At 32.3% G+C, this 26,468-nt stretch overlaps 1 protein-coding gene across 3 annotated transcripts in view; it reads right to left on the reverse strand.

Annotated features, from left to right (window-relative positions):
- Nucleotides 1-2,009: 2,009 nt before the first annotated feature.
- The window catches only part of LOC143071386 (uncharacterized), a 60,873-nt gene continuing 36,414 nt past the window's right edge, over nucleotides 2,010-26,468 (reverse strand). For 2 of the 3 annotated variants that reach the window (XM_076245640.1, XM_076245641.1), the window contains exons 11-21: nucleotides 25,506-26,211; nucleotides 24,398-24,511; nucleotides 18,515-18,614; nucleotides 18,044-18,275; nucleotides 13,546-13,716; nucleotides 12,866-13,012; nucleotides 11,443-11,754; nucleotides 7,957-8,152; nucleotides 7,082-7,241; nucleotides 4,686-4,867; nucleotides 2,010-3,765 (exon numbers count right to left, since the gene is read on the reverse strand). In XM_076245640.1, coding sequence (XP_076101755.1) covers nucleotides 3,695-3,765; nucleotides 4,686-4,867; nucleotides 7,082-7,241; nucleotides 7,957-8,152; nucleotides 11,443-11,754; nucleotides 12,866-13,012; nucleotides 13,546-13,716; nucleotides 18,044-18,275; nucleotides 18,515-18,614; nucleotides 24,398-24,511; nucleotides 25,506-26,211 — 2,391 coding nt within the window. In that variant the 3' untranslated portion in view covers nucleotides 2,010-3,694. Of the gene's footprint in view, nucleotides 3,766-4,685; nucleotides 4,868-7,081; nucleotides 7,242-7,956; nucleotides 8,153-11,442; nucleotides 11,755-12,865; nucleotides 13,013-13,545; nucleotides 13,717-18,043; nucleotides 18,276-18,514; nucleotides 18,615-24,397; nucleotides 24,512-25,505; nucleotides 26,212-26,468 lie in introns of those variants that run through there. The other variant, XM_076245642.1, reaches the window with a different exon arrangement.

A 26,468-nucleotide genomic window follows, 5' to 3' on the forward strand; every position in this document is an offset into this window, starting at 1 on the left:
AACTTTAATCTAATACTAGTAGGTAAATTCTGCACAGTTTAAAAAAAAACCCAACAGATGACGGGAGTGCAGACTGCCCCAGAAAAAATAAGGTTACGATAAAAAGTTTTGCCTTGTAACAGATGCAAACGGACCATAATAAAGCTGTTGCAACGATTCTTAAGGGTAAGCATAGCATGACGTTCTCTAAACATTTTGAATCGATCATTTTTATCGTCTTCTCTCCGGCTGGATATAGCTGTGCGTTTATACATCATGCTAAGCAAACGAACACCAATAATTACATAAGTGGTTTTACAGTTTTAATAGTGCAAATAACACGATGCTTGACAAAGGGTATAATACCCCAGTCAAGCATCGTGATATTTGCGAAGAATAAGAATTTCGAGTTCGTATGTTACCGTATAGGCTGGCCAATCTTTATGTATCTGTTAATCATGTTAATATTAAACGTAAGATAAAGTTCTTTATCACACGAACAAGTCATAAGAAACGAGTGACTGGTGAAAAATAATGTTCATCCAATTCTTGAACCAATGCATAAACTTAGTCCTCTGTGCAAGATTTTATCATTTTTTACGCAAATATATCGTATAATCGTCAATTTTTTTCTATCTGCAGATGTTATGATTTAACGGGCGTATGACATTTGCGCCGATTTTGAAAATTTTCATTCTTTCATTTGCGCCGATTTCATTTTTTCATTTGCGCCGATTTTATATTTTTTCTTAATTGGATTTACAGGTAAGTTACAGGTAAGTTCATACTTTTACATTGGCTGAGCACAGAGTATACAGACAAATCAAGTGACATTGCAATTGGTAAATGGCTATCCCAATGTTTCGGGTTACGGTTCCTTTCCCTAAATGAAATCGATGACTGCTTCACGTTTGACATTGTCTGACGCTCCTTCTGATGGCAAATGTCATACATTCTTAGACAACGTACAAGTACACATTCCATAACGGTCAACCAATTCGTGATGGCGTCCATAAATTAAAGAAGGAATTATTTCAACTTCACCATTTGGAACTCTTGGTTTAATAGCTTCCTTGTGAGAAAATGCAAACTCTAGAAATGTCCCCACAAGTACGTATGCCAGACAAAGAAAAGAGACCTTCGTTATCGACAATTTTGCCAAATATAGAAGAAATAGAGACGAAATCATAAGAAAGGAATACATTAGATGTGTTGCCTATACATACTCGGCAAGAACAGATTTATGATTTGAATGTATTCCGTTTTTATGGATTTAAATGCTGCTACATATATTTTTAATTCGTCATTTTAGTATAAACAAAGTTCTTTTATCTTAGGTTTTTTACTTCTTGATTTTAAGCAGGAGACAACAGTTATATACATGTTATAATTGACAATTCATAACACATGTACAACTCGCTAACGGAAGAAGTCTTTAATGATAAATGAAAATAACATTACTGGGATGGAGAGGTGTCTCATTGGCTCTCATACCACATCCTCTTATACTATTTCACCTGTAATTTACCTGTTATTTACCTGTAAAAAAATCGGCGCAAATGAAAAGAAAAATCGGCGCAAATGAAAGAAAAAATCGGCGCAAATGAAATGCAGATCGGCGCAAATGCAAAACGCCGGATTTAACAAATATGGCTGCTCATTAAAGGCCGTGTTTTGAAGCCGAAGTTTACCGATTGTCACCTTATAGCAAATAATCAACAAAAAGGATGGGTATTTAGCACGTGTTTAACATATACAATCAGGCAATTGTTTATTTTAATGACAGATTCGTGCGTATTGCTATCACCGGATTTTTACGAGGAGGGTCACTTTGCATATGGAAAATATGTCGGCGAATTGCTTCCTGGCAGCAAGCAATAAAAAATAAGTAAACTTCTTCTAAATGTTGACAAATGAAAGAATTTTCCTCAGAAAAAAGTATATGTACATAAGTTGTATAATGAAAACTATCCATTTAGTTTTAAAAAAAACATTTGCATATTGTTTTTTAATTTGAGGTTTCATATGACTTTAAATTTTCAATAATATATTATGTTAATTTATAAGCACAAGTCAATTAAATATACACATGTGTCATTCAATTATAATTAACTATAAACATTTAAGCCATCTACAACCAAGTACTTTGTTTATAAAATATTTCAGTTCTGTAAAACTAGCATAAGTATCATTCAAGCATATACAAAAGACTATTTTTTTCTACTTTAATTATTAGAGCATATCTTGGAAACAACTTCATAATAATCAATATTTTAATAAATATTTATTAACTATCATCATCAGATAAAATATTAAAAAAATCGCCATTACTTCTATTAACTTTTTCAGGTCAGTGTTATAAAACATTTTCTTATCTGCAATCTTTTAACTGTGTTATAGCACGTTTATGCAACAAATTATCTAAATTTGTGTATAAATCTATATCACATTTTATAAATTTTGTCATAATTCTGTTACACCAGTTTTTCTTTTTATTCATAGCATTTCTAAATGCCCATTCAAATACTAAAAATAACATCCTTCAGTCTATCTGTTGACAAAGCATTACACCCAATCATGAAAAAAATAGTTTTTATGCGAAGTTCATTAATTTAAATTTTAACATGTATTGTTGCATTCATATATTATTTAACACAAAACATTCATCAATTATCGTAATCTTGGTTAGTAATTATCTTTTCTGAGCTAAGATTGTGTAGACATGGTTACTCATTGGCCAGACGTGCTCTCCAAAAAAGAAGAATAATGTCTTTCCGGCTAGGTTATCATAATCTTCCTAAAGACCTTTATCTTGTTAATTAAAAATCCGACCCAGAATGTCGATTTAACACAAAGCAGAGTACATATTCAAATCATATCAACATGTTCTCGTCCTGAATATGCATATAATTTCCGCTTGACATTAAGTCCCATCCATTTAATCTTAATGTGAAAAAATACAATTCATGAATAAAATTTGTTTTAAATTTTGGATACAATGGTACCAAATTATGTAAATATACAAAGTCGCTAATGATCATGTGCATCGAATAACCTTTGGATATCCTTATTCAGTACTCATGCATTTATCTACATGTATCTATTTAATATCTGTTCTGTTGAATTTGACTAATAGTCTAGCAGAATAAATATTGTAAAAAGGAGTAAGCACTATGATCATGAATATAAAGTATTATTAAAAGGAAGATGAAGTTAACCCTGTCACGAAAGAAATATGTACAACAGGTGATATTTATTTGTAAAACTAGCAAATCCTAACATAGAAAAACACGTCACACAAAAACGTCTATGTCAATGTCGTATAAAGTATAAATATCCCAACTGCAGAAGACATGCTATCGATACTTCAGATGAGTTAAAATATATACAACTAACTATCAATATAGAAAGAAAAAGAAAACACAAAGAAAGAAAAAAAATAATGATCAATTAGCATCGATTGTTTGGCTGGTATGTTCCTGGTCTGGCTGTTTGAGGGTGCTGATTCAGTGTCCAAAAAAAAAAAGTAACTAAAAGACTGCAATAAGTTTCATCACATACGACAGATTTTTGTAATAAAAATCTAGCATCATCATATTCAGCCAATTGAGTAAGATGTGCAAATAAAAATTTCAGGTCATCATCAGTTTCAGTTTAGATTATTTGTTTTGTTTCATTTTCACAATTTACGTTTATTTACAAACATAAATTCTCTTCAAATATTATGCACACAGTTAACTGCGTGAATAGATTGCAGTGTTTTAATTCTGTCCACCAATCTTTCATCTAAATAGAAAATATTGATCAAATAGATTGTGAAATATAAATTGCTTGTCTTGTTGATTTTACGTCCTGGTTTAATTCATTGTAAAGAAATCCCAGCATATATCAAATTATAGAAATGCGTTTTTAAAAAGAAAAGACGACAATACAGTACGTGATCAAAATTATAACATCAATACAAGGTTCTTGTCGCTGTGGTACTGCTCCAATGATTGATACACGTAGTTAACTATCATAGTACATTTCTAGATAAGCAAGTCAATATTTAAAAACTGCACACAATATGTCAGCCTTATATTATCAGTCCTCGGCTCGAAACGGGACTAATAGCACGACGACACTTTCGTTACTCCTGTTTTATAGCTGATATTAACAGTTATTGTCGTTATATTAAAGCTTTTTTCAATGCAGTGTTTTTGCATTTTTACGGATTGCACGTGCAATCATAGCTGTTGTATTCTATACGGAAATGAAAATTTTAAATGTTAGTGCTAGCTTATTAAGAGAACACATTATAATCAAATATGCATGTGTTGAAGGCCGTATATTGACCTATAATGGTTTATTTTTATGAATTGTTATTTGGATGGAGAGTTGTCCCATTGGCACTCACAGCACATTTTCCTATATTTATGTAATGTAAATATTGTATATTCAAATTCGAATAGATTAAATTGTTTTTTCTGGGGTCGGGTTGTTGTCTCTTTGACACATTCCCATTAATATGTAGTTGTACACACACACACACACACACACACAGAGAGAGAGAGAGAGAGAGAGAGAGAGAGAGAGAGAGAGAGAGAGAGAGAGAGAGAGAGAGAGAGAGAGAGAGAGAGATTCGTCCTCTTGATACATAATGCGTACGTCTATACTGATTGTTGTAGTAGGAAGTGAAACTATACGCTTCAATGTAATAATCTTACCAGGTGTGTGTTCTATCGATTTGTCACAACTCTTCTTTAAGCAGCCATGATACACCATAAGTAGTGGTCTGATAATTAGGTTAAGAGGAGCAGGTATTCTGGATTTATAATCCATGATGACTTCATATCTAAGGTATCGCCATAATTTCTCTGAGTTTTCCTGGACCCGTTCAAAGCGATAACTAAAAAGTACACAAGACTTTGGTGATAAGCTATGGATTTTGATGAAACCGGTGGAGGTTTTTGTGTCCAAAGAAAGGGAGTTGAAATACATTTTAATACGCTAGTATAAGACTTGACGTATTATGGTATAGAAATGTCAAGGTGTTCGTCCGTCTATTCATCCGTTCTTCTAAATTTCGTTCCATAACTCAAAATAGCTTTAACAAAATTTCATATAACTTTAACATGACATTGACAAAAGAAAGCGTATAGTTAATTTTCTGATGAGTTGTTCAGGGGTGACGAAACTAAACTGTTACATTAATAGCAATATTTCACGGACCGTGCACTTAATTCATATTCCTGGATTGGTTTCTTCAAAAATTTATATTAATGTGGAGATTAATGAAAGGAAACTAACTTTTGATTTCAAATACATGTATATACTTTAAAAGGTCACCAACCGAAACTATGAAATACGAACCTTTTAAGTCTGATGAACCTTCAATTTAATGAAATCAAGAAAAGGGTGACATCACAAAACAGACATTTTATTAGTAAAGGTGATCTTTAAAGCTGATTAAAATAATCATGTTGTTCTACCTACCAATATCAGGGTTTGCCTGCAAATCACTTTCATAAAAACTGTCTGATAATGGAACCAAGTTGTGACAACATAAATTATACTCACACGAAAACGTCCAAAAAGGAAACGATATTTTCTGTACAGGGTACATGCGAGCATTCATTTCTAGACCTGCCACTTGCTCCACCAAACTTTTTTTCACAGTATTAAAAAACATTTTATTAGCAATCAAAATCGGGCTTTGAAGTTTATCTTAATCTCAAATTAACAGTCTATATAAATCAAATGGAGAGGATACACATTCCCCCCAGATCTGTAAAGGGCCAAAACATAGCTTATGCATTGCATGCGTCCGAATCTCTGTTCTTAAAATACTTTCACCAGAAACGTTCACAGCCAATTATTTGTAAATGATATATTAAAACCTGTTGAAAAACTGAACGACTGAAAAAGGACCAAAATAGTGTAGCCAACTCCAACACAGTATAACCTTAGCTAAGGAAATTCACACCCTTGTTCTCAGTGTTTTCAGTACTTACCGGCTTTTTATTTTGATTAAGAAAATGAATTAGAATTGCGTTATGTTAATTTAGTGGGATGACTATAGACGGAAAACTACTATTTATTTGGTCATTGTATCTCAAAGACTTTTGATTTCAAATACATGTATATACTTTAAAAGGTCACCAACCGAAACTATGAAATACGAACCTTTTAAGTCTGATGAACCTTCAATTTAATGAAATCAAGAAAAGGGTGACATCACAAAACAGACATTTTATTAGTAAAGGTGATCTTTAAAGCTGATTAAAATAATCATGTTGTTCTACCTACCAATATCAGGGTTTGCCTGCAAATCACTTTCATAAAAACTGTCTGATAATGGAACCAAGTTGTGACAACATAAATTATACTCACACGAAAACGTCCAAAAAGGAAACGATATTTTCTGTACAGGGTACATGCGAGCATTCATTTCTAGACCTGCCACTTGCTCCACCAAAACTTTTTTTCACAGTATTAAAAGACATTTTATTAGCAATCAAAATCGGGCTTTGAAGTTTATCTTAATCTCAAATTAACAGTCTATATAAATCAAATGGAGAGGATACACATTCCCCCCAGATCTGTAAAGGGCCAAAACATAGCTTATGCATTGCATGCGTCCGAATCTCTGTTCTTAAAATACTTTCACCAGAAACGTTCACAGCCAATTATTTGTAAATGATATATTAAAACCTGTTGAAAAACTGAACGACTGAAAAAGGACCAAAATAGTGTAGCCAACTCCAACACAGTATAACCTTAGCTAAGGAAATTCACACCCTTGTTCTCAGTGTTTTCAGTACTTACCGGCTTTTTATTTTGATTAAGAAAATGAATTAGAATTGCGTTATGTTAATTTAGTGGGATGACTATAGACGGAAAACTACTATTTATTTGGTCATTGTATCTCAAAGACTTTATAAAAAGCGACAAATTTGTATTGTATTTACGTAATGAACTTAATGGCCTGTAATGCATTTTCACTGGTGTTCGAACACCTTTGAAATATTTATAATATTATTAAGGCAACAAACATAGTTTTTTTTACAAAAAATTGTTTGAACTTTGTAATTAATGATTTATCTAAATTAAAGTAGCCAACCTGAACACAGCTATCACAAGGTTGACGAGGAGGAGATTGGAAATCAGCATATATAATGCAGCGATCACAATTAGTACCCAATCATACTGACTGCACCGTTCAATGTCTGGATTACTCTCCCATTCACTTTGTATAGTGGTACATGGCGCTGTACTGTTTTCTGAAAATTATTTGTACATCAAATGTTTAATATTAAAAAAAATATCTGGAACAGAAACAATTAACAAACACAATATGCAAATAACATTATGTAGTACGATTGCCAATGAGACAACTCTTCACAATTTTTCAAATGAAGAAGATGTATATAGACGACATATATATTTAATAAATGCATAGACTTTTAACAAGTATCACACAAAAGTTGGCTTGTTTGGCTCTCTTTTCCAAATTCTTGATTCCGTGCTTGATCTTTGCTTATTTTTAATTTAATCAAATATATTGTTTTGCACTCATTTCGGTACATTGCATACACATGTAAATAATATATGCTAAATTTAAATGAATTTATATACATAACTTTCAACAGAGTAAATAATTATGAAGTGTCCCAACATATACCGTTATGTATTAGTGCTGAATTCCAGTAAAACATTTGCCATTTGATTAGGGACATTCCGTTTTGAATTTTCCTCGGAGTTCAGTATTTTTGTTATTTTACTTTTTATCATAATTTCCACAGTATCGTTACTAAACAAAGAGTGTAATTTGTTTTCAAAGATTAAATTAATCCACACAAATAACTTTTAAAAAATAATGTTACAAAACCGTATCGATGAATTAATATGTGACGTGAGAGAGATAGCCATGCATTTGTCTGAATTTTTACCCCTATTGTTTGAAATATAAAACTTTGAGAACAAAAGGCGAATTACCGCTGAATGTATCCAGGAAGGAATCGCCATAAATTTGCCAGTAGGGAATATAAATAATCTTCCATATTCTCCAGTATTCCCATCCTGCTTGGTTCCACATATCAACATGTTTTGGATACATGTTCGCATGATACAGTACCCCAACACCCACCATAAACACAAATAATATGTACATGAATCTAAAAAGATCCTTTAACTGAAAATATAATGCATGTCTTTATCATATGTCAACGAACAAATACTAGAATGTAATTTTTAAAACAGTAACATTAATATCATCATCATAATGTTTCTTAAATGATCACACACCAATTTTTTAAAGGTCTTCAAAATTATTTAGAATTTAAATATAGATGCAAAACTGCATAATTTAATGAACACTAAAATTTAAAATTTATTCTGCATATAACTAGTACTTAAACGAGGGACGAAAGATACCAGAGGGACAGTCAAACTCATAAATCGAAAATAAACCGACAACGCCATGGCTAAAAATGAAAAAAGACAAACAGACAAACAACAGTACACATGACACAACATAGAAAACTAAAGAATAAACAACACAAACCCCAAGAAAAACTAAGGGTGATCTCAGGTGCTCCGGAAGGGTACGCAGATGGGATAATATCCCTAATGTGCCTTAAAATGAGGAACTCAAAAGTCACGTGTAAACATAAAACTTCTGTGTAGTGATATTTGACACATTTCTATAATAAACAAATGACTGAGCTGAACCATTTGTGTTAATTTAGAAAGTAGGGGAACACAGAATAAACTATGGAGCTATTAAATGTGTTCAAAGTATTAAATTTACAAAGAACTTATTGTGTTAAAATTGGGATTTTTTACCACGAGGAGCCTTATCACAAAAGGATACTCGGGGTTTGCTCATTTACGGAAAGAGTAATCTCACTTCGTACCCCGAAAATTTAATCACATAAAATTATGTTAAATGTCTCAGCTTCGAAACGAGCCATCATACATATCCAAGCTAACGATATGGACTGAGCAACAGAAGAAAGTTACCATTACGGCCTATGGAGAACCTAATACGCATCTTGACCCAGATCATGCTCCACATGGGGCACCCGCCTTGTTGCTTCAGTGATAACAAATCCGGTAAATAGTCTCATTCGGTAGGTCACATTCATGAAAGGGAAGGAATTGTAGTTACGACGTAAGGAACATATCCGATATCATTTGTGAAACGGTTATTTCATAAAGGTCAACCAACTCGTGATGGCGTCCGTAAAATTTACGAAGGGATGATTTCAACTTCACCATTTCGAACTCTTGGTTTAATAGCTTCCTTGTGAGCAGCAACCCTCTATCAAGAAAGTCATGATAGGAAATACAAGCACGGGAATATCGTATCAATTGGGAGATATATACCCCGTATGCAGGTGCTGCTGGAATCCCAGTGAACACACGACGTACTCCCAAACGTCGGTTAATGGTCGTCTGAACGTCATGTCTTGAGTTTACGTCGTACCAACGTTGTTGGAACGTAACACGTTTGCATGAAGACGTACCTGTAGACGACGCTTTACAATTACGTCGCATATACGTAAACTTAGTACCTTGTCAGGACGTAATATTTTATAACGTTGTGACAACGTGCTTTTAACTGTCATAATCCGACGTAACATTTTGTTACGTGGTATCAACACATTAGTGAACAAACCCTGTAAATACCAGCTTGACACATTAACATCTGGTTTAATAGGACGAATTCTGTGGTTATGAGTCTTCCTGGATATATCATTCACCTTCACTAGAATGTATTTGCGATTTTTAGATTTTCAAAATATCCCCCCTTTTCCCCGCACAGATATAATTTGCACCAAAATGTTCATGAAAATATAACAAATTCAATTTTAATGTTCTGATATATATATTTCATATGTATATTTCTCTAGTTCTTCGTCAATATATCCCTTTCTACACCCATTGTATAAAAATATTTAATCAACGTGTGGTTCGTTTGATCTCAGTTCTTTATTGGTTAAAATCCGATTATGACGTCGAATTTTCGTGTTTTCCTCTGAATTTCATATTGTGATGGCATGAAAAAAGGCGACCATGCCTGAAGGCGTCACATAGAAAGAACACATCTTTTTGCAGATCAGTCGCAAAGAAGGAAGAAGTTTGCCTGCGTATTGTTTGAAAATCAATAGAGAAACAGATTCCACCACTAAATCTCATGTAATACGATATTTATCCACTCTCGAGCCTCGCATTCAAATTTGAAACTTTAACTGTCTCGATTGAATAAATATCGTATCACACTCGATGCAGTGGTAGAATCTATATTTATTGTTTAATATATCATTAAAGTATTAAATTGTCATCATTGATTATTTTAATTTCATAATCGTTTTATCGATTAGTTCAAAATAGTGGAACGTTCAGCAGTCCTCGGGTTTTACCGCTGCATACTAAGAAAACTCGGAGCATGCGCACTTTCACCGACTTATTTTTGAAAACAGTGATAAAACTTGCAGTGACATTTAGATCGATACAGATTCCAGATCAAAGAAAAAGGTAATATAATAATTGCACATTACGTCAAGAAAGTCATGATAGGAAATGCAAGCACGGGAATATCATATCAATTGGGAGATATATACCCCGTATGCAGGTGCTGCAGGAATATGTTTCTAAAATTGTTGCGGGTTGGTATAGTCCGTTGTACTGCCAAATTTGTTTATTTAGAACACTCTACGATCGGTTATTTGGGACCTCTTATTGATATATAAATATATCACTTCTGACTGAATTTTACATTGTGTATTTTATGAAACGTTATTGGTAAATCCGAAAGTTTTTGTCGATATGGTCAATATTTATTTGGCCTGACAAATAGCCAAAAATATGATATGTTTGCCTTCGCAAGAAAAAGGATTTTTTTATATCGTAATGGTTATAACTTTTAAACAGCCTGACCGATTTCAAACATTTTGTCACCAATTTTTTTTTGTGTTCTTTCATAATAATTTAATGTTATGCACTTTCTCCATGCTTCATATTTTGACTGACCTCCATATCAATATAAGTGTCTTCTGCTATACATCCAGCAACTGCCATCCGAGCAACGTTTAACAGTCAGTCAAAATGTCACAATCTGTCCATTTCCAAGAAACAACTTTAATTTATGGTTGTTAAGTACTATTTGGTAATGGCACAATCGAGGGAACAACACGTAGTTCTTGTAATTGTGACAATGATTATTTCAACATTATAGTTGTCATTTGTGACGCAAATATTCCATACTTCAGATAAAACCATTGAGACATTGAAACTTATACTCAATATCGTATAGACTGACGTAGGAGTTGCTGTAAGGTTACTTTAAAAAACATATTCTGGTTTCGAAAGCTGATTTAATTTGTTTTATTATGATCTTTTTATTTCATTCATTTCTGTTTAATTTTTAACTAATGATGTATGATGCTCGCAGTATTTAGTATATTTATAATGACATACCATTTCTTTGATCATGATGATTTTAGGTCCTAGTTTTCGTGACATCAATATTACATGTAGAAATCTCATGTACATTGTAAACAGACTTAGACTGTAAAAACGTCTAGCAAGGTTGTTTGAAGTTGTCGACTTGAAAAATCGAATAGTGATGGCAGCAAATGTTATAGAATACGATATGAAATCGAGACAGTTCCAGAAATTGTACAGATATTTCTTAGACAAGTACCACCGAGAATGATGTACGGAATGTTTTCTATCTTTTTGTAGCAAAGGTGGACTTATTTCTGTCATAATACTTTCTTCTTTAAGTATCTGAAAGAAGCAAGTCGTACTTTTAACAAAGTTTTTGATTTTCATGTTAAATATTCAACAAATAATATAATTAGTTATCAAAGGTATCAGGATTATAATTTTATACGCCAGACGCGCGTTTCTTCTACATAAGACTCATCAGTGACGCTCAGATCAAAAGAGTTATAAAAACAAATAATATTGAAGAGCATTGAGGACCCAAAATTCCAAAAAACTATCCCAAATACGGCTAAGGTACTAATAATTATCAAAGGTACCAGGATTATAATTTAGTACGCCAGACGCGCGTTTCGTCTACATAAAACTCATCAGTGACGCTTATCAAAATATTTATAAAGCCAAACAAGTACAAAGTTGAAGAGCATTGAGGATCCAAAATTCCAAAAAGTTGTGCCAAATACGACTATGGTAATCTATGCCAGGAATAAGAAAATCCTTAGTTTTCCAAAAATTTCAAAGTTTGGTAAACAGTAAATTTATAAAAATTACCACATCATTGATATTCATGTCAACACCGAAGCTATGCCTTGAATAAGAAAATCCTTAGTTTTTCGAAAAATTCAGAGTTTAGTAAAGAAGTTGTTTTTTTAAATGACCATGTAATGGCTATTCATGTCAACACCGAAGTGCTGACTACTAGGCTGGTGATACCCTCGAAACGTCCACCAGCAGTAAATGACGATGAATCATTATCTTGCGTAAGATTAAGCTTTAGTTACGGTTGGTGCAATGGTCGCTTAAAATGTGTATATATCATCGTTCCGCGTTTTGACGAGACACAGGACTGATGATCGATACTGAAATCATTTCTCCTAACTATCTGAATGTTGACATTTGAAAGCTATATAATATAACCGTATTTCAAACGTAAATAAACTGTTCGTGCATTCTCCTTTCAATTGGCAGCAATCGTAATATTCAATTAATCAAATATTAAAAATAAACGCGTTCATATACTTAAAACCTACATATCACTTATATCATACTAATTAGTTTTTAATTACCATTTAATCTGCGAAACTAAAATCTATTGCAAAAGCGAGCTTTTTAAAACTAAAACATGTAAAGAATATTATAGCATCAATAAAAAGTACATTGTTGATAACCATACCATTCTTCGGTATTCCTCGAGAAAATCACCCAGGAAATATGCATAAAACATCCACTCATAAACCTTAATAGATCCTATTCCATCATAAATGTCGAGCTCGGTCAGCAGGAATGCACTGTAGCATACCAAAGCAGCCAGAAAGAATGCCTGTAAATATTAATTTAAACGTATAAACGTTATGCCTCAGATTAAGAATACAACAAATAAGGTTTTCCTAGACCAATTCATAAATGTGTGTTCTACAGTTATAAGCTTAAATAGTTTTAAACTTTCCAATTATCACGAACACAGATTAAGTTTGTTTCCTCTCAACAACACTCATTAATGTATGGATTAACAACCATACATATACATGCATACACATACACAATACTGATTCTATTTGTAACCAATTCCTGAACTACCAAAGAGTTCTCAATCTGTGTACCCATAACAGATGTACATGCATTTTATATATCATAATTATGACCTAAAATTATAAAAAAGAAGATGTGGTATGAATGCTAATGAGAAATCTCTCCACATCGTACGGCCTTCAACAGTGAACAAAGCCCATACCGCATAGTCAGCTGTTTTTTATATTCAATTCTAGCTCTACTGATGATTCGTTTTGTCGACCACATGCGTTTAGTTTTTTTACTTAATCATTAATCTGATGACTTTATACATCAAATACTCACATAATGCACCAAAAACTTTGTCAATGGACTTTGAACAAATTTTTGTAACTGGAATGTAAATTTCACCGGGGTACATTTACAACAGCATCTACATTTACAACAACATCCACATTTAAAAATGCATCTGTAAACAAAGTTACAGCAGCAACAGCATCCAGTTAGACATCCTTTCTGTAAAAATTAAATCAAAAAAATATTGTAGTCCGAGGAAAATTCAAAACGGAAAGTCTCTAATCAAATGACAAAATCATAAGCTCAAACACATCAAACGATTGAACAACTTTTGACTTAGCACAGGCATTTTCTTAGGTAGAAAATGGTGGTCTGAACCTGATTTTATAGCTAGCTAAACCTGTCACGTTTACGACAGTCTTATCGCCATTATAATGACAATGATGCGTGAACAAACAAACAGACATAATAAGTAAAAATGTCAAAAATAGGGGTACAGCAGTCAACATTGTGTTATAATCTTTATCACTATAAAAACAAACAAACATATGTAACAAAGAAGCTAAAACATTTAACAACCTCATTCATTGCGGGGTGTATAAATACAGAGCCATGTCAAATGTATCTAAGAAACTTAAAAATTCATAAAGACAACATGAGAGACAAAAAATATAGAACGATAACATACTGACGGGATGCATCAGAATAGAGTCACGTCAAATAATTTTCACCAAAAACAGACCAAACAGTCACAGTAATATCAATAAAGACAAATAAAAGAATACTATAACACAATTTGTAAGCTTATGAATAACGTCAGTACGCAGAATCTATACTTCAAGATCATCGTGTATTATTTGTGAAGTTGATATGAAACATTTATTGACAAGGTCTTGGTACCTTCCGATGAACTTCTTTAGAAAAAGGACGAACCGTACTTTGACATTCCCCTGGTTCATCAACTTTCTGCTCTGCTTAGTTTGGAATGTGAAATACTTGTGTAAAGAGTAGAAAAGTCAAATGTTTTAATACTGTTACAAGATGAAAGAGAGTTAGATTGTATGTACTATAAGTTTCGTTTCGCTCCACTAATTTTTGCCGAAATTACAGGCTTTGGACTTTGAGTTTAAAATTGTTGAAAATCACAGTTATACGGACTTTTTTTCTTAACGCCTTCAGATATTGGGCTTATTTTAGGTATTGAGTTAACCATGATGAGTTACAGGTCAATTTTGAGTTTCGTTCCGCTCCGCTAATTTTTGCTGAAATTATGGGCTTTGGACTTTGATAAATTATTGAAAATCACAGTTATACGGATGTTTTTAATTATACGCCTCCTGATTTTGAGCTGATTTTTGATATGTGAGACTGAAATTGCAGATTTTTCAACCTTTTGGGACGGGGCCATTCGTGTCGCTTTAACACATCTAGTTAGTTTTCAGAACTCCGATTTATATGGTCGGCAAATAGAGGCGCACAGATCGTTCTCATAGAAATGCCGACAATTTGTTGAAAAATTCGTGTTTTACCTTTTTGTTCACTATCCACAAAATATGCCTTATGGTACAATGTATTCAAAAGTAATAAATTTAAAGCGTATGTTACCATTTTTATTTTGAGAATCATTGTGGGTTATTTCTTTTAAACGTTTTTTTCAATTTCACATGGAAATGGTGGTATACAAGGTTGAAAAATCAAAAGTTTTGATAGACAAAAATTCAGAAAAAGAACGAGATTTCAAATTATCGAAAAGTTTTTTTTTTAGTTTTTAAGAATTCACGTATGGTTAAAACCACTACGCAAGTAAACAGTTTCACAGTATTTTCGAAGACCCTCTTTTACTGCGAACAGAATTTTAATCATTTAGACAATAATTTTGTGGAATACGCAGATAAGCCGGCAATGTACCGTTTTTTTTAAGCTTATGTATCCAATACAAGCAAGGTAAGTCCTCCGATTTGTTGTTCAATGTAGTGTTCATTGAAGCTTTGAAGGACTTATGATTCCCCATAATCTCAACCTTGTCAAATGCTATGTGTTTGTATGTGGGATTATCTGAGTGCTCATTTATTTCTAATTAGTTTATAAGACACTCGTAGTAATACGAACTACATACAAAGACAATATTAAATGGAGTTTTGTCCACAGGAACAACAACATACTTATCAGGAAGAGATGATAGACATTTAACACAATGATTGTATGCCAGGTGACTTATATTTATGGATGTATTCTTCAGACGTTTCAGTCTCGTTGAAATCTCGTTCTGGAATTATTTCCAAAACATGTGATACAAGTAGAAAATATTAATGAGTTTTAAAAATATTATAATCAAACATAACTCTGTGAAAAAATTGTGTATTTACTATGAAAAAAAATAATCCAGTTTTCAAATTTTACGACCAATCAAGTCAATCTATCATCTGGCGTACTAAATTATAATCCTGGTACCTTTGATAACTATTTTAGCAAAAATTTTGAGGAAATGGGTGAGGAGTACAAAAATGATTTAACAAGAATCATGTACATCTCATATTATTTTGTCTTTTTAAATTTCTTAGATATGTATTTTTTCAATCATTTATAACAAAAAAGTTGAAATGAAATGCATTTTGTTCTTGAAATTGAGAAAAATCACAAATTGACAAAATTGACAGCATGGTAAATTTGACAGAACTGTCCAAAGTACACGGATGTGCCACTATCGTGGGCATAAAAAAGAATCATTATATGATAAAACTTTCTGATATTTACACCTACCTATAGTTTTTGTTAAGATAAATTTATTCAGATTGGTCCAAAACATCTTTATTGAAAGTATGAATTAAGTTTAATTGTGGAACTGTGATTTTTTCACGATAATTGCCCATAAATAGGTAACATTTGATGAAAAATGGTATAAAATCATCAAAATTGGGTATTTTCAAAGAGCCGTAGCGAAAAAACAAGTGCAACACCATATGATTTTTTCTTGACCAATATTTTATTTACAGTCTTATAAACCCAAAAATCAGGTTAAGAAAAAAAGATTAATTCTTGAAATTTTTGGCTCATCAGAGAAGTCCATCCTTAAATACAATGTTTTTGGTGTAAATGTGGCATGTCAAACACTGAAATATCGAATTGATACAACAATATAATGACGTCACAGCAATGTTTACAAAACTGAATTTTTCGAAAAACTAAGGATTTTCTTACCCCAGGAGTAGATTACCTTAGCCGTATTTGGCACAACTTTTTGGAATTTTGGATACTCAATGCTCTTCAACTTTGTATTTATTTGGCTTTTTAACTATTTTGATCTGAGCGTCACTGATGAGTCTTATGTAGACGAAACGCGCGTCTGGCGTATAAAATTATAATCCTGGTACTTTTGATAACTATTTACACCACTGGGTCGATGCCACTGCTGGTGGACGTTTCGTCCCCGAGGGTATCACCAGCCCAGTAGTCAGCACTTCGGTGTTGACATGAATATCAATTATATGGTCATTTTTATAAATTTTCTGTTTACAAAACTGAATTTTTCGAAAAACTAAGGATTTTCTTACCCCAGGAGTAGATTACCTTAGCCGTATTTGGCACAACTTTTTGGAATTTTGGATACTCAATGCTCTTCAACTTTGTATTTATTTGGCTTTTTAACTATTTTGATCTGAGCGTCACTGATGAGTCTTATGTAGACGAAACGCGCGTCTGGCGTATAAAATTATAATCCTGGTACTTTTGATAACTATTTACACCACTGGGTCGATGCCACTGCTGGTGGACTTTCGTCCCCGAGGGTATCACCAGCCCAATAGTCAGCACTTCGGTGTTGACATGAATATCAATTATATGGTCATTTTTATAAATTTTCTGTTTACAAAACTGAATTTTTCGAAAAACTAAGGATTTTTTTACCCCAGGAGTAGATTACCTTAGCCGTATTTGGCACAACTTTTTGGAATTTTGGATACTCAATGCTCTTCAACTTTGTATTTATTTGGCTTTTTAACTATTTTGATCTGAGCGTCACTGATGAGTCTTATGTAGACGAAACGCGCGTCTGGCGTATAAAATTATAATCCTGGTACTTTTGATAACTATTATAGGCAGATGAATACATCATTAAGGATATAAGGCTTCAAGTATTTTAATATAAGGTAGATTGGGTATCTAAATTATAAATCCATAGAATGTTTTTAATAATTTGCCAAAATGTAGTTCATATCATGCTTTTAAAAAAAATAATAATAATAAAAAAAATGGGTCACGGGGCTTTTTTTCACGCTATAAGTTGTTCATTATTGACAAATTTGTATAGATTATGAATGGAAAATCCAATTTTCTGCGATAAAATGAAAACTACACCATAGAATTTTGATATAAAATATAGGAAGATAGCTTTGATAGTTTTCTGTGTTTTTTGTAAAATACAACCATAAATATGATAAAACATGTCAGATTTTTTTATCGTCTTTTATTATAGAATTACAGCAACCTGAGGTAGCTGTTTGGAAAACATACAGTATGCTTGAATTTCTCTGATCATAATAGGATTTACCTTCCAAAAACCTCCAAGACTAGCTCCTATTTCATTATACCATATTCTATTAAGACGCCTTTGCGGACAGGTTTGAGCAACAAAGTCTAGCATGCTGTTTTCATGGGCACATTTTAATGGACTTATGGTGATGTCCCAGACTGTGTCTTCGGAGATTACTAAATCCATAGCTAAAGTAGCATCAGCATCATACAGTCTACGTTGGAGGTCCACAGCTCTTTCTGCAAACAATCTAAATAATAGACGTTGATATAAATGTTAACTTTCTTTATAATTTTTATGAGACATATCCGAAAGAGACATACCGACAATCTTTGAAAAAGTACATATGCCAGTTAAGTGCAAAGATGTGTGCACATTGAAATTTAACAATCATCTTCCAGTTTTGCTTTGTTAATCAGAGGTTCCAATACAAAATGTATGCTAAACTAATTAATATAAATTTCATCCTGTTAACAACAATAAATGTACCTGGACTGATTCATCATTTCGTCATAAAATGACTGGTCCCTAGCACTTTTCACTTTGTGTGCCATTTTCTTGTACGCAGAGCTAGCCAATAAAGCACACACTGAAATTTAAAGAACAACAATTATATATTAATTACGGCGACAGTAGGTTTCCAATTTTCAATAATATACATTCTCAACTTTATTGATCATAATAAAGAAGGGAAACGTTTAGGCAACAGCAAAAACTAAAGAAATTACATCAACTCAAATTACACTGGACATGAGATAAAATTGAAAATGGAAATGGGGAATGTGTCAAAGAGACAACAACCCGACCATAGAAAAAACAACAGCAGAAGGTCACCAACAGGTCTTCAATTTAGCGAGAAATTCCCGCACCCGGAGGCGTCCTTCAGCTGGTCCCTTAACAAACATATACTAGTTCAGTGATAATGAACGCCATACTAATTTCTAAATTGTACACAAGAAACTAAAATTAAAAGAATACAATTCAACAAAGGCCAGAGGCTCCTGACTTGGGACAGGCGCAAAAATGCGGCGGGGTTAAACATGTTTATGAGATTCCCCCCTCCCCCTATACCTCTAGCCAATGTAGAAAAGTAAACGCATAACAATACGCACATTTAAAATTCAGTTCAAGAGAAGTCTGAGTCTGGTGTCAGAATATGAAACCAAAGAAAATAAACAAAATGACAATAATACATAAATAACAACAGACTACTAGCAGTTAACTGACATGCCAGCTCCAGACCTCAATTAAACTGATTGAAAGATTATGATTTCATCATATGAATATCAGGCACAATCCTTCCCGTTTGGGGTTAAGTATCATACAATCATAACATATATGAAAAGAACATAACCCGTGTCATGCCAACAACTGGTTTTTGAATAAATGTGTTTAGTTCCGATGCAAAGACCCTATAAGTGAATCAAAATAAACGCCAAAATATGCAATCTTTAATGACCTGACAACAGTATCGTAACTATACCCCTTCTTAATAAGTCTATTCAAAGGTTTTGTTAGTTTCTGAGGTGAATACTGACATTTTTTGTGCTTTATAAAGATTATTTCCATAAAAAATGGATGTGAAAACCTGAACGTATAAGAAGACTGCATGTTGAGCTATATTTACGAATAATTTCCTTATACCGATGATAAAATTTAGTAAATGTTTTAACTAGTTTGTGATATCGAAAACCCTGGTGAAATAATTTTTCAGTAATACATAAATTTCTCTCGTTAAAATCTAAAACATTGTTACATACACAAGCGAATCGTACAAGTTGAGATATATAAACACCGTAAGATGGTGACAAGGAAACGTCACCATCTAAAAATGGATAATTAACGATAGGAAATGAAAAATCATCTCTTTTATCATTAATTTTAGTATTAAGCTTTCCGTTAGTGATATAGATATCAAGATTGAGGAAAGGGCAGTGGTCATTGTTAGTATTAGCTTTATTTAAAGTAAGTTCAACAGGATAAATTTCTTTAGTATACATACTGAAGTCGTCATTATTGAGAGCCAAAATATCATCCAAATATCTAAAAGTATTATTAAATTTGTTTATCAGATGTTGTTTGGATGGGTCTTTGCTGATTTTTGTCATCAATTGTAACTCATAGCAATACAAAAACAGGTCCACAATAAGTGGTGCACAGTAAGTCCCCATTGGAATTCCGATATCCTGACGATATACGGAATCTCCGAAGCGAACAAAAATATTATCTAGTAAAAATTCAAGGGCATATATAGTATCAAAGCATGTCCAATTGACATAGTTTTTTGGTTTATTGCTACTAAAAAATGACCTAAAAGATTTTGTTTTATTTCATAATCTTAATTGTAAGTATTTCAGTAACAAAAGTCTTCTGAAACTTTGCAGTCGAAATTTGAATCAGTTAAAACAAGTTTACAAATTAGTACAATGATCGTTTGGCAAAGATTGAACTTTTACCTTTTAGACCCCCCCTCCTAAAAAAACTATTGACTAACAAAATTTAAAATGTGTAGAACTTTTAGCATAGGTGACTTCAAAAGGTAAGAGGTATAGTAGAAGATGGCGATGAGAAAAAAATTAGTCAAACAAGTTAAAGGAACTGTTTGGAACTTGAGAAAAGTCATATTAACAGGTCATGGCGACAGAGACCGAATAATTTTACCAGTTTAATAATGCATGTGCAAATAATTTTTAAAATTCTATCGAACTATAATAAATTCTTTCACTTTTAGAAAATGTTTTCTCCTTAAATTAATGTCATTTTCAATTCATGGATATTCAAGAACGTACAAAACGAAATGAAACGTGCAGACAAAGTAAGATAAAAAACCATTGTGTACGAATAAATGGTTTACCATAGTTCTAACAATTTAACCCCTCTTGATATACATAAATGAAGATTTTGGAAGTGTTAATTTATAAAACAAATTAACTGTGTTTTTAATGTGGTAAAAAAAACAGAAGTTGCGCTTGTTGTTTTCAATATAACTATCGTTTTAACTCTGAAATATCCTTTATGGATTATTTTCTTTTGTAAGGCAAGGCAGCGAACCGCCTAAAGAAATTGTGACAATGACCATCTCAACTTTACTGATAAAACATCTTTTGAAAAAATCCATCTATCATTTTGTAAATACCTTCTTGGAACCAAGAAAACCTCATCAAATATAGGATCAAGATTGGAACTTGGAAGGCGTCCAGTTGAAAATTTTATTACAACCCAATCTATTTTATACCTTGCTAGACTAAATATTGGTAATTTAAACCCATTTTTGAAAGAGGCCTTTGAACCTTTAATTTACAAGATTTATATTTTTGGTATACATATGTTAGAAATGTCTTACCAGACAATAGCATCAAAAAAGATTTGGCCAATTGTAAGAATATTACAGATGTAAGTCATTTAAAATCAGAAATTGAAAATAAAATAAATGACTATTAGGCCACACCAATTTAATTCCTTGTTCGACGGACAGATTTTTTAATTTTTTTTTATATTCCCGCTTCCCGTATCCGTAAATGTAATCATGTCCATTTCCCGCACCGTTTTTTTGTAAATATTATAAAAAGATATAATCATTTGTCTTTAGATCAAAGTCTTTTAAACCTGTATATAACGATTTTAAACCTATTAGCACCCCACCACACTGTACATATCTGTGAAACCAATTAATCCCAAGTTGGAGTGCTCCGAAATATAACATCGGAAATACCTATACAGAACAAAACATAGGTTTCTGTCCCCCTTACTTATATTCCCTATCACAAAATGTTCGTTGTTAGAATAAAATACAAGGAACTTCTGAAACAGTTGCCTTCAACTGCAATTATATTGTATGCTGGCGAAACAAAACTATCAAAAGCCGCTGTATGTTTCTGCACCTGTCCTGATTGATTCAAGGACCTGTCGTTCAGCAGTTGTCGTTTGTTGATGTGGTGCATTGGTATTTTCCCGTTTGGATATATAAATCAGATCGTTGGTTTTCCTGTTCGAATTGTGAACACTAATGATTTAGGGGTCCCTTATAGCTTGCTGTTTGGTATTGATCAAAGCCCTGTGTAAAAGGCCGTACTTTGACCTGTGTTTGTTATTATCAGGTTGGAAACAATACCCCCCCCCCCCTTTTCAGACAAGGGGTCATTTTACTGTTGTAGAAAAGAAAATAGAAATACCAAGGATTTGTAAAGTGCTACTATACAAAACCTTTGATAACTTAAAATTTTTTACTCAAAAAGAGGTTAAATACAACATATTTTTAACAACTTTTCTAAAAGAGGGGTCCACTTATTTTGAATAATATTAAACTGTTAAAGTAAAAGTGTTAACATGGTTAAAGTCCAGAAATATTACAAAATTCTTGGACCATTTAATACCAGATATATATATATAGTTCTTTGGGAAAATATGAGCCCTTTTGTACTAAAAAGTGTTTTTTACACAAAAATATATTATAAAGTTATATTGACCCCTCATTAAAAGGGATATTTATAACATTAAGGGGTTGTTCCCAACCTGATTATGACTTGGATGGAGAATTGTCTCATTGTCAGTCACACATACAAAGACCAGATTTAATTATTCAATTATTTCTTGGTAAACAGGGAAAAAAATACTTCATAAATTAAAGAAATGTCAAAGTACAAGTGATAAATCAAGTTTTAATATTGTCAAATCCTACTATTTTATGTTTACAAAAAAAATTATAATCGCTCGCCTTTACTTTTCAAGCTTCGCCTCAAAAATTTGCAAATTAAATGTTTTTTTATTAAAATTTTTAAATCGCTCGCTCGTCCCAATTTTTGGAGTCCAAAAATCCGTAGAACAAGAAATTAAATTGGTGTGGCCTTATAAAGATTTATATAAAAGTAAAATAGAAAAATTCAAAAAGTAGCACACTTTTTCGGTATAAAAACTTAAACCTTCACTTGAAGCAAATTTTTACTTATTGTTTAATGATTTTTCTAGAAGAAATATTTTTACTAAACTTGGTATAAGTGACCGTGGTCTTGAAATAGAAAATGGTCGTTACATTGAAATTCATCGAGAACAAAGACTGTGTAATACCTGCAAAGTCATCGAAGATGAGTTTCATTTTATTCTCCATTGCAAGGTAAACGAAGATATCAGACAAAATTTACATAATAATATACAATTAGATGAGGAACATTTTATTCATTTACCTGATAATTAAAAATTGTTTTATATATTAAACCCCACTTCCTTTACATGTTAGAATTATTGGCTTCTTTATTAAAAGGTCATTAGAACTGAAGACAGAGGTCTTATTGTAACCAGAATATTGACTATTGTAATATTATAAATTTATCACTTATGGTTTTGTGGCTATTTGATTAATTTTCGTGTATCATTTTGTTTTTTATTTTGTAGTTTATTGTTTGTTTAAATTTGTTTTGCCACAAACATTGTAAATGTCTAATGACAATTAATGAAAAAAATACTAATAACAATTCGCTGTAACCACCAACCAAGTTGCGGCACGCATAGTCTCAGATTTTTTTGAAATTTTGTTTGTTGGTAGATGTCGATAAACAAACAAGAAATATGTTGACAAACATTTGTTTATGCCCCGTTGCCATGGTTATGGGTCCTCTCGGATTTTGCCTCAAAATGCATATTTTGACAAACAAAAAGGACCCATTTTAAGCAGTAATGAAACACAAATTTCAATTATGATGAATATTTTGACTTTTTCCATTAAAATATAACACAATTTATGAGTAAGATGAAAGATAAAATTTATTTCTGACAAAAATAATTCAAGAAGGCAAACCATAGGCATTTTGCATGACATTATTTTACACATTTGCACCCACAACAAATTATACTAAGGTAATAAATGTAAACTATCACTGTTGTCTAGGAATAATATATCAATAAAGGTTTGGGAAATAGGTTGCTATGGGAACGTTAAATTGTGATTTTAGGTATTTTGAAAAATTATTTTGACATTGTTATTAAAATAGCGTTAAATAGTTAAAATAAAAATCACTCGGAATATGTTGTGCATTCAATATTAACAACATATTGGTTAACATGTGTGGATGAAAAGCTCCATGCATGTATTTTATTTATGGTTATGATATCATTCATTTAGAACTACTTTCGTAGTATACTACGTGTCTTTCGTGTTTTTAGCAATCGTTGGTATTTCTAGAATTGTTTTCTCTGAATACGAAACTCATTAAGTCTTTTTGTTATGTTACTTCCACACCTACCTTTGAGTAATAACATACAAATTAATTTTTATCATTTGATAAATGTCATGATATAGATCTTTAGTTTGACACACCCTTACTTTCATAACTTCAAAATCATCTAAATGTAAATTGTCAATGTTTCTAAAATACTTGCATAGCTGATTTTTGCATTTCATCCAGAATATTGTTGCAAGCTTCGGCCTGTTTACTAATATTGCCCATACCAGTAGATCTTCGAAGACAGAATCGGAGGTTGGTTGATTATTATCTGTTTTACAAAAAATCACATAATTATTCAATGACGAAATATCAATCGATTTGTATAGTTGTGATCAAACTAGGTTATTGTTCAAACTGTACGATATTCCCGGGCTTGTATTCCCTATCCCGATGTGCTGCTCACACGGAAGCTATAAAGCCAAGAGTTCCAAATGGTGAAGTTGAAATCATTCCTTCGTAAATTTTACGGACGCCATTAAGAGTTGTTTGACCGTTATGTAATATCCGTTTCACAGATAATATCTGATATGTTCCAAATGTCGTAACTACAATCTTGTTCCCTTTTCACGAATCTGATCTACTGAATTAGACTATTTACCAGGTTTGTAAAAATACGAGCAACACGACATGTGCAAGAAGTGAAGTAGGATCTTCTTACCTTTCCGGAGCACCTGAGATACCCCAAGTGTTTGGTTGGTTTTGTATTGGTAAGTCATTTTTGTAAGTTGTGTTTTGTGTACTATTGTTTGTCTGTTTGTCGTTTTCTTTTGTAGACATGGCGTTTTTTAGGTATTTTTTTATCTTTTGAATGTCCCTCTTTTACACACTATGAAAGTGAATTCCACTCTGTTTCCTTATATATATATATATGTATAGTAATGCAGATGTTTAATTATTTCTATTTTAATTGGTATGAGTGATAAAACATATGCATGTTTTAATTATTTAGTATAATATATTTGTTTAATCAATTGTTACTGTTATGTAAGCGTACTTTATAAAATATATTTTCGAACGTGAAAACAATATGCTGCTTCTAAAAGGACTTACAGTACTTTACAAGCTAATTGTTAGCTGATATCTAGTGGGACGATATCAAAATGATTTGTAATGCAAGTGACTGCTTTCATTTTATTTTCATGAATATTTTTTGTGTAATGCATATAGCATGAGCAGTGGATGTGGTGTAGTTCAGTTTTTCTTTTGTTTACTGTTATTTGTATATGACATATACTAACTAATGTTTGATATTTTGAACTTACTTTTTGGATATCCCAACAGTGATTGACAGATGTTTCGGCCTGCCTGTATACATTGTTCGCTACAGCTAATGCAAATGTCTTGTATAGACTTATCTAAAATATTTTCTTCAATTGAGAGTTTCTCCTTTACTCCGTCTTTAATCAATGATGCAAGATCGTCAAGTAAATCCGAAATCGTAATAAATGAATCGTTGACTGTGTTTGCTAGGATAACAGCGTTTGATTGTGAGTCATGGAGACCTTCGATTTGTTCGTTTGCAATAATTTTTAATGAAATTGCTCCTAATTTGAACGAATCAGCATGTTGTTTAAAGTATTGTATCAGATCTTTGAAGCGTTCCATATTTTCAGTGGTATCGGTTTCATCCCTAGATTCCTTGAATTCACAATAGTTTAACAAATTTAAAGCTTCTTTTTTGATATCTTCTACCTCTTTGAGGGCTTCATCAACTTTCACCCCACACTTTTCTGCCTTTTTTGCCATTTTCGAATGTAGTGAATTTTCTTTTTTCCAGACAGTATCTGTCATTTGAGATGATTCCTCCTTATTATCAGTTAATTCCGGTTTACATTTCTGCAAGGCGCTCACTAACGATTTTAATTGGTCACTTCTACTTCGGAGTTCTTTTGTTTTTGCCAGAAAATTTCCAGTTTTCAAAACAAGACAACATTCCCTCAAAGATTCAACAGCTGACGATGATCCCCACTGAAATGTAACAAAACTATGGAGGGGAAAATCTGAAACATGGCATTTGCTAGAAATGCATTTCACGAATAAATTGAAAAATTGAAATTGGGAATATGTCAAAAAGACAACAACCCGACAAAAGAGTAGATAACAGCCGAAGTCAACCAATGGATATCCAAATCAGCGCGGAAAATCCCACACACTGAAGTGAGCCTCAACTGACTCCTAACTAAACATGTGTACAAGATCAGTAAAAAAGAAATCATTTCTTAAAT

Source organism: Mytilus galloprovincialis, chromosome 4, assembly GCF_965363235.1.
Source record: "Mytilus galloprovincialis chromosome 4, xbMytGall1.hap1.1, whole genome shotgun sequence".
Taxonomy (NCBI): Eukaryota; Metazoa; Mollusca; class Bivalvia; order Mytilida; family Mytilidae; genus Mytilus; species Mytilus galloprovincialis.